This window comes from Hordeum vulgare, chromosome 5H, assembly GCF_904849725.1.
Source record: "Hordeum vulgare subsp. vulgare chromosome 5H, MorexV3_pseudomolecules_assembly, whole genome shotgun sequence".
Lineage (NCBI taxonomy): Eukaryota > Viridiplantae > Streptophyta > Magnoliopsida > Poales > Poaceae > Hordeum > Hordeum vulgare.
Window position 1 is genome coordinate 484447203 of NC_058522.1, and position 9096 is coordinate 484456298.

At 43.6% G+C, this 9096-nt stretch overlaps 1 protein-coding gene and 1 long non-coding RNA gene across 2 annotated transcripts; both read right to left on the reverse strand.

The window, feature by feature from the left end:
- Positions 1 to 483: 483 nt before the first annotated feature.
- LOC123395961 lies at positions 484 to 2190 on the reverse strand. The gene is made up of 3 exons (XR_006609867.1): positions 2114 to 2190; positions 1566 to 1684; positions 484 to 578 (listed from the first exon to the last, which is right to left on the reverse strand). It is a non-coding gene; the product is annotated as an uncharacterized LOC123395961 (long non-coding RNA).
- Positions 2191 to 3004: 814 nt separating this feature from the next.
- On the reverse strand, positions 3005 to 4118 carry LOC123399085 (transcription factor BHLH089-like). Its single transcript, XM_045093504.1, has 4 exons — positions 3704 to 4118; positions 3339 to 3584; positions 3175 to 3227; positions 3005 to 3080 (listed from the first exon to the last, which is right to left on the reverse strand). Exons 1-4 carry the CDS (start codon positions 4046 to 4048, stop codon positions 3059 to 3061), a joined length of 666 nt encoding a protein of 221 aa, XP_044949439.1. The 5' UTR covers positions 4049 to 4118; the 3' UTR covers positions 3005 to 3058.
- Positions 4119 to 9096: the final 4978 nt, after the last annotated feature.

The following is a 9096-nucleotide window of genomic DNA, read 5'->3' on the forward strand; positions in this document are numbered from 1 at the left end:
AGAGAATTGTATGCCAAAAAATATAAAAAGAAGTAAACAGTCATAGGCAGGAATAGTATAAAAATAATATATCATGTTTAGTAGGAACCAATGGAACGTACAGAACATCGGTGTGGTAGTATTAATTTGTACAAACCACCTCTATCAAAAGATTACTCCAGGAAATCAGCTCAGTACACGACTGATAGGAGAAAACACGGACCTGTGCAAATGGTCGCATAGAATCCTGTGGATGTACAAACGTGACTCCTGGGCGTGAAGGCATAGCATATTGCTGGGAAGCATGCATGAAAACAGACGACCTGACAGGAGCACCAGCTTGACCAGGACTGTAGGGTGGCATAACACCATCTGGAGGCCTGTAGCCAACTGCATTAGGTGATTGAGCCGGCGACCAGGGCCCAGGCATGTGCTGAGCCATTGGATGAGGCTGCTGCTGTTCAACAGGAACATGAGATATTTGTGGCGACCCAAGCTGGGGAAATTCAGTGTTGTAGGTAACAGCAGGAGCATACAAAGGTTGAATGGTGTACGCGCCTCCATTAAAACCAAATCCAGGATCAAATCTTTGCATATACCTGAAATGGCCATTCAACAGTGAGGAAACTTGTCATAAAAATTCAGTCAAAAAAGGATACGTATGTCCTTGTAATGAAAATGAGAATATGATTAAAGAGGCGACGGCGACATGAGGAGCGGCAACTCTTCAGCTAGAAGAGGAGTGGCTGCGGTGCGAGGAGAATTACGAAGCGAAGGCACCCTCGTGAAGCAGACGAAGGACATGCATGGGGGCAGCCCATAAATAGCAGATATGTGGATGTTAGGGACACATGAATGTTTTAGATGGATGCCTAGATGGCTTGGTAAAGCTGGTTCCACTCGAGCCAGAAATATCCATATACATGACATGCGAACATCATCTTCCCGGACACCATACTCCCCCTACAGCCACGACATGGAGGCTCGCTGCTGTGGCGACTATGAAACTTCACGCTCCTGCTGCAATGATCTGAATCGTAAATCCTGCTTCACTTCTCCCTCACTCCGCTCTCTGCAATTCTAGCCCTCATATGCAATGTGCTGGGCTCAGGTGTCCAGTTGCATACTTAATGCTAGGTTCCAGGTGCCCGCCTAGGCCCATCTCCCGCCTAGCGCACTGTCCCTTTTTTAACCTTGGACACCATTGCAGTAAATATGCATAAAAATCCCGACAGGGAGGCAATGGAAAACTTTGTGAGGACTTTTCAGTTTCTTAGGACAAAAGTAAACTGAACTCTGCCTATTTGATCTGAATTTTGCCGCTACCAATCAAACCAAATGAGATGGCAAAAATCAACTAGATCTAGTTCCCTGCCCCCAACATCCACACCTTCCATCAACTTTTAGTTTTTTGGTTGCATGGAAGGCACACACTTTTATTACAACTGCATTTTGACTAAGCACTTATGATCATACTAGACGAATCTTGCGAGCTTAATTTTTTAGAAAAGCACTAAACTTCAAATGGTGAATGTGTTGCAAACATCCAACATGCTGGGAAAACTACTAAAATACTGTGAGCTGACCTGAAACTCTTTGATGAGATCCATACTCAACATATCCATCATACCAATATGACCATTTCGCCCACCTACTATCATGTAGCGACCATTTGAGGTGTATTCTAGAGTATAAGGACCAAGTTCTGCATAAAAAAGCTAATTAGCTCCCTTACGATTTTCATAAATTATAAGGGAAGTTGATACTCAGCATTCATCAATGGGGCAATATAGATATAAGATATATATCTGTCAGAACATACAAGCACAGAAAAACACTCGCCTATCATCATTCAAATAAGTAAAACTGTTTAATGACAAAATTCTAATAGTGTCAATAACTCTATGTACACAATAAGAAGAGTATAAGTCTTACAAAGACAAACCAAATAAGTATCAGGAAATAAAATACTTGAATTTGGAAATGCCAATCAGCTAACTGTACCACACAAGAACATAAGTATCATCAATGGTGTTTCACATCAACATCTGTATTGTATGTAGTTTTTATTGGTACTGGATCATGTAACAATTGTCGCACAGCTTCAGAGAACACAAAACAATTACATATTTACCAGGTAAGATCATATCAAATGGTTTTCTTGAATTCAAAATGTCAACACTACTACCAAGCTCTTGATGTGTATATCTATGTCTTTTCCAAACCTTCAGGCTCCAAGTAGCCCCCCTCAATAGGTAAAAACCACTACAAATTGAGTTAGCAACAAATCAATAAAATTGAAAGTCTCCCATGTTTGCAAAAGTCAAATTCGAAATATGTTAAGTACGAAGATGAGGAAGCATAAGGTAAAAAAAGATACAACAGGAAATTTCAAAGGGTCCAGTGGTATATTGCTGCCAATAAGCACCATAAGTTTATGCAATAGTCCATCAAAGAGGCACAAAAATAATACTCCCTCCGTCCGGAAATACTTGTCATAAGAATGGATGTATCTAGATGTATTTTAGTTCTAGATGCATCCTTTTTATTCATTTGTGCGACAATTAATTACGGATGGAGGGAGTAGATATGTCGATCGTTACTCATGAGGTAGTATGAAATAACCTAAAGGAACTCCAAAAAGTGTATCACCAATACAGTAATTTTACTTCCTACAAGTAGATACATACGAAAAATACCAAGCAATCTTTCATTGACTGGCACCTCTTTGGGAAGAACACCAGATAAACCCATGTCACACTAAACATGTGGGGTAAATCCTATAAATATAAGTCCATTACTTCATCCAAACAGATCCACATTATGCCAGTGAACAGCTAAAGACCATTGGGAAACTAAAGATGAGCTATATGATAGAATACCATATTGTAGTAATTCAACAGTACAGAATACCAGATTCCATCGTATCATGCTCACTGTTATTCAGCTATTTATATGTGTTTGCCGCAACAAATTCAGAGACATTCTACACCAGATCCACACTACCGCACCTTTTCAGCCCGTGCAGCAGCTTTGGCAGATATTCCGATTAGCTTCTCTTTTCCAGCGAGCTGCCCTTTCAATTTCTTATCACGCAGAGCCTGCAACGAAATGACACTGAAACAAAAAAATGCCAATACACGCTTTTCAATCAGCAGAAATAGCAAAGCAACGAGCGCTGGACTCAACGAGTACACTTGTAGGTCCTGGAGCATCTTCATCTTGAGGGTGATCTTTTCTCTTCTAACCTGTTGTATGAACCCACAATTGAGGATAGCGAGTAAAAAATTGTACTGACAACTTTTCATTCAGATAGCTAAAAGAGACGCTTGAGAGTAAAATTTCAGTAGAAGTATTACCCTCTCAGCAAGGCTATGGCTGTCGGTGGCCTGGCCTCTCCTGGCCCGGACGTGGACGTAGTCCCTGGGCGGCTCGTCCGCCGCCGGCTGCTTGGACTTGGAGCCCTTGCCCTTGGCCTGCTTCCGACCCCTCTCCCCGCCGGCCGACCTGTCGCTGGCCGTGGCTGCCTCCTCCTCCACCTTGGGCCTCACCGTCTCATCCTCAATTTTGCATTTCTTCGAGTCCGGCCCCGTCGCCTCCCCCATCTGCAAACCAAATTCCGGCGTCACCTTCAGGTAGAACCTTAACCAATCAGCAAGCTAATGCAAGTTAGAATTTTCTCAACAACCGAAAGAAAAAAAAAGTCCATGGAAACGGAGCACACCTTGGCGAAGGTGGCCGCGGCCTCCTTGCCCTTGGCGGCGCCCGCGGCGGGCGCCTTCCGCTTCTTGGCATTCGCGCTGTACGCCCACGCCGGGTCAGAGACGGAGGAGCCCTCCCGGGACGCGGCGGCGAGCTCCCCGCCGCCCCCCTCCGCGGGCCCGAACTGGCCGCCGTTTCCGAAGCCGTGCATCCCGGCCGCCCGGTCCCCGTACATGGCGGCGAGCCTGGCGGCGCCGGCGCCACCGGCGCCGCAGAGCGTCTCAAAGAAGCCGGCGTTGAGGCCCGGCATGCCGAAGTCGAGCCCCGTGGTGCCCGCGAGCAGGCCGGAGACGTAGTCGCCGTCCATCTCCCTGGCCGACCGACCGATGGAGGAGCAGAGGAGAAGATGATGACGAGAGGAACTGGTCGACCTGCGCGACCGGATCATCGTCCTGCTGCTGCTGCTGCGCGTCCGGCTGGTGGTCGTCGGCGAGGTCGGGCGAGGAGGAGACCCTGCGTGCTGAGGAGTTGGCCGAGGAGGAGGAGGAGAGGAGCTTGGAGACCCTAGCGGCGGTGGTGGTTCGGGACGGGGGGAGTGAGGATGAGGACGAGAGAAGGCTTGCTAGGTTTGGGGTCGTGGGTGGCAGGGAGAATTTTTTTTTGCAAAACTACTAATGGCGCACCAGCTGTGGTGCGCCATTACTAACGAGGGTTACTAATGGCACACCTGATGGTGGTGTGCCATTAGTAGTTTTGCAAAAAAAAAATTATAGTAGTGGCGCACCACCAACAGATGCGCCATTAGTAACCCTGGTTACTAATGGCGCACCAGCTCTGGTGCGTCATTAGTAGTTTTGCCAAAAAAATTATAGTAGTGGCGCACCACCAACAGATGCGCCATTAGTAACCCTGGTTACTAATGGCGCACCAGCTGGTGGTGCGCCATTAGTAGTTTTGCAAAAAAATAATAATATAGTAGTGGCGCACCGAGTGTGTGGTGCGCCATTAGTGTCCATCACACTAATGGCACACCTGCACATGGTGCGCCATTACTATATAGTAGTGGCGCACTACTTGTCTGGTGCGCCATTAGTGTCTATATCATCTATAGCCCTTTTCCTAGTAGTGTATGGTGGTGACAAAACGAGAGGCTCTCAATCATGAAGAACATGATGCTATTATGAAGCACAAGTGTGGAAAAAGATAGTAGCATTGTCCCTTCTCTCTTTTTCTTTTTTTTTATTTGGGCTCTTTGGCCTCTTTTTTTCTCTTTTTTTATTTGAGCTCTTTGGCCTCTTTTTTTTATTTCCTCACATGGGACAATGCTCTAATAATGACGATCATCACACTTTTATTTACTCACAGCTCGAAGCTTAGAACGATGATGACTCTATAGGAAATGCCTCCGGCAGTGTACCGGGATGTGCAACCATCTAGCTTGGCGTATGATGTTGAAACATCTCGCTAGCTATCTTACGGTCATGCAATGGCAACATGAGAGTGACGACACAAGTCATGAGACGGAACGGTGGAAGTTGCATGTCAATATATCTCGGAATGGCTATGAAAATGCCATAGTAGGTAGGTATAGTGGCTGTTTTGAGGAAGGCATATGGTGGGTTTGTGTACCGGTGAAAATTGCGCGGCACTAGAGAGGCTAGCAATGGTGGAAGGTGAAAGTGCATCTATACCATGGACTCACATTAGTCATGAAGAACTCACATACTTGTTGTGAAAGTTTTTATTAGTAATCGAAACAAAGTGCTAAACGCATACTCCTAGGGGAAGGGTTGGTAGGTGTTAACCATCGCGCGATCCCGACCGCAACACAAAGGATGACAATAAATACATCAATTATGCTCCGACTACATAACATAGCGGTTCACCATACGTGCATGTTACGGGAATCACTAACTTCAACACAAGTATTTCTAGATTCACAACACCCTACTAACATAACTCTTAATATTACCAAATCCACGTCTCAAAACTAATTGAGAGGAATCAAGCTTTTCTTTCTACTCAATGCACATGAAGATGGAGGTTTTTGTATCCTCTTTGGGTACATATCAACTTTGGGACTAGTTTCATAGCACAAACCAACTACCAAATCACACACCGCCGTGCTCTAAAAGATCTAAGTGAAGCACATAGAGCAAAATTATCTAGCTCAAAAGATATAAGTGAAGCACGATGAGCATTCTAGCTAATTCACGATGAGTGCATGTCTCTCTCAAAAGGTGTGCAAAGGATGATTGTGACACAACAAAAATAAAAGACTCCTATGATACAAGACGCTCCAAGCAAAACACATATCATGTGGTGAATAAAAATATAGCTCCAAGTAATGTTACCGATGGATTGAAGACGAAAGAGGGGATGCCTTCCCGGGGCATCCCCAAGCTTAAGCTTTTTGGTGTCCTTGAATTTGGCTTGGGATTCCTGGGGCATCCACAAGCTTGAGATCTTTCCACTATTTATCCCTTTGTCCATAAGAACATCACCCAAAACTTGAAAACTTCACAACACAAAACTTAAACAGAAACTCGTGATATCATTAGCACAAGAAAACAAACTATCACCTCTTTCGATACTATAGCAAACTTTATTTATATTCATATTGGTAATACATTACTGTATTCTCACTTTTCCACGGCTAATACCCCCCGATGATATCCATAGTTTCATCAAAACAAGCAACCAACTCAATAAAACGGAATCTGTCAAAAACAGACGAGTCTGTAGCAATCTGAATACTTTGTATATCTATGGTACCTCAAAAGTTCTGAAACATTACGACTGCCTCGGAAAACGACATATCAACCGGCAGCAAAAATAATCAACTCAAAATCTCTTTCTGAATAAAAATGAAAAATAATCTCGTGAGCGAAAAGTTTCTGTCTTTTTCCAGCAGGATCAAACAACCATCACCAAGACTAGTCATAAAGGTTTTGCTTGACTCAAACACAAAAAGAAACACAAAAGACACAATCATAACAGAATTATGATGGTGTGGACACAACAAAAGAGAAAACAAAAAGCAAAGATAAATTCATTGGGTTGCCTCCCAACAAGCGCTATTGTTAACGCCCTTAGCTAGGCATTGATAATTCAATGATGCTCACACAAAAGACAAGAACTGAAGCACAACGAGAGCATCATAAAGCATGTGAAAATCACATCTAAGTCTAACATACTTCCTATGCATAGGCATTTTATAGGAAAAGAAGTTGTCAAGACAACCAATAGTTACCAAATGCAAGGAAGAAGAAAGAGACAATAGCAATCTCAACATAACGAGAGGTAATTTGGTAACATGAAAGTTTCTACCACATTATTTTCCTCTCTCATAGCAATTACATGTGGGATCATATTCAAATTCAACAATATAGCTATCACAAAGGATATTCTTTTCATGATCCACATGCATGCAAAGTTGACGCTCTTCAAAAATAGTGGGATTATCATCAACTAAAGTCATGACTTCCCCAAACCCACTTTCAATATTATTGCAAATATCATATTCATCATGAGGCTTAAACAAATTTTCAAGATCATAAGAAAAATCATTACCCCAATCATGATCATTGCAACAAGTAGTGGACATAGCAAAACTAGCATCCCCAAGCTTAGGGTTTTGCATATTTTTAGCATGATTGACACTAATAGGATTTATAGTGAAACCATTGCAATCATGCTTTTCATTCAAGGAGCCCTCGTGAATCACTTCATAAATGTCTTCATCACGATTTTCAGATTCACGAATCTCAAGAAAAACTCCATAGAGAAAGTCAGGTGCACTCAACTCACTAGCAATTGTATCAACATAATTGGATCTCTTAAAGAGATTAGCAAGTGGATGAGGATCCATATCACTAGATTCTTAGCAAGCGAAGATGCAAGCATTTTGAAGGCACATAGCACACAAGCAAAGAAAAGGCAAACAAAAAAGGAAAATATTTTTGTAATTTTTTGTTTTTCAGAAGTGGGGGAGAGGAAAACGAGAGGCAAAAAAGTAAATGCAAGAGATGAGTTTGCGACACTTACTTGGATGAGTTCTTGACTTGATCCTCCCCGGAAACGGCGCCAGAAATTTTTCTCCTACGGCGACAGAAATCCTTCTATCGTGTCTTGAGCTTGCTTTGGTTTTTCCCTTGAAGAGGAAAGGGCGATGCAGCACAGGAGCAGTAAGTATTTCCCTCAGTTTGAGAACCAAGGTATCAATCTAGTAGGACAATCGCGTCAAGTCCAGAGTACCTGCGCAAACACAAAAGAGCTTGCACCCAACGCTATAAAGGGGTTGTCAATCCCTTCAAGATTGATTGCAAAGTGAAATCTGAAGGCGGAAAGTGCAACGAAGTAAAATTGTAAGGCTGAAAATATGGTGTGAAGTAGACTCGGGGGCCATAGTGTTCACTAGAGGCTTCTCTCGAAATAGCAAATAATACGGTGGGTGAACAAATTACTGTCGAGCAATTGATAGAACCGCGCAAAGTCATGACGATATCTAAGGCAATGATCATACATATAGGCATCACGTCCGAAACAAGTAGACCGATACTTTCTGCATCTACTACTATTACTCCACACATCGACCGCTATCTAGCATGCATATAGTGTATTGAGTTCATGATGAACAGAGTAACGCTTTAAGCAAGATGACATTATGTAGAGGGATAAACTCAAACCAATGATGAAAACCCCATCTTTTTACCCTTGATGGCAACAACACGATGCGTGCCTCGCTACCCCTTTTGTCACTGGGTGAGGTCACCGCACGGTATGAACCCAAAACCAAGCACTTCTCCCATTGCAAGAATCATAGATCAAGTTGGCCAAACAAAACCCACAACTCGAGGAGAATTACAAGGATATGGAATCATGATAAGAGAGATCAGAAGAAACTCAAATAAGATTCATAGATAATCTAATCATAAATCCACAATTCATCGGATCTCGACAAACACACCGCAAAAGAAGATTACATCGGATAGATCTCCATGAAGATCATGGAGAACTTTGTATTGGAGATCCAAGAGAGAGAAGAAGCCATCTAGCTACTAGCTATGGACCCGAAGGTCTATGGTGAACTACTCACGCATCCTCAGAGAGGTCATGGTGTTGATGAAGAAGCCCTCCGTATCCGAATCCCCCCTCCAGCAGGGCACGAGAATGTGCCCCACATGGGATATTGCGGAGACAGAAGCTTGCGGCGGCGGAAAAGTATTTTCTTTGATCTCCCAACAGTTTTGGAATTTTTCTGGATTTATAGGCGGAAAAGGTAGGGCAGACGTGCCATAGGGTGCCCACAATCCTGCTAGGCGCGGGCCCCCCTAACCACGCCTAGGGGGCTTGTGGGGTCCCCTGCTGGCCCCTGCCTTGGTTCTCAAGTCTGACGTGTATCTTCTGTTCCGG

What these genes read in the sequence shown, in the direction of transcription:
- LOC123399085 (XM_045093504.1), bottom strand. Translation starts at nt 4,048, where the DNA reads ATGGACGGCGACTACGTCTCCGGCCTGCTCGCGGGCACCACGGGGCTC. An exon ending in GCCATAGCCTTGCTGAGAGG is followed by an intron (nt 3,228 to 3,338) that starts GTAATACTTCTA and finishes TTCATACAACAG; the next exon opens with GTTAGAAGAGAAAAGATCAC. An exon ending in ATGCTCCAGGACCTACAAGT is followed by an intron (nt 3,081 to 3,174) that starts GTACTCGTTGAG and finishes ATTTCGTTGCAG; the next exon opens with GCTCTGCGTGATAAGAAATT.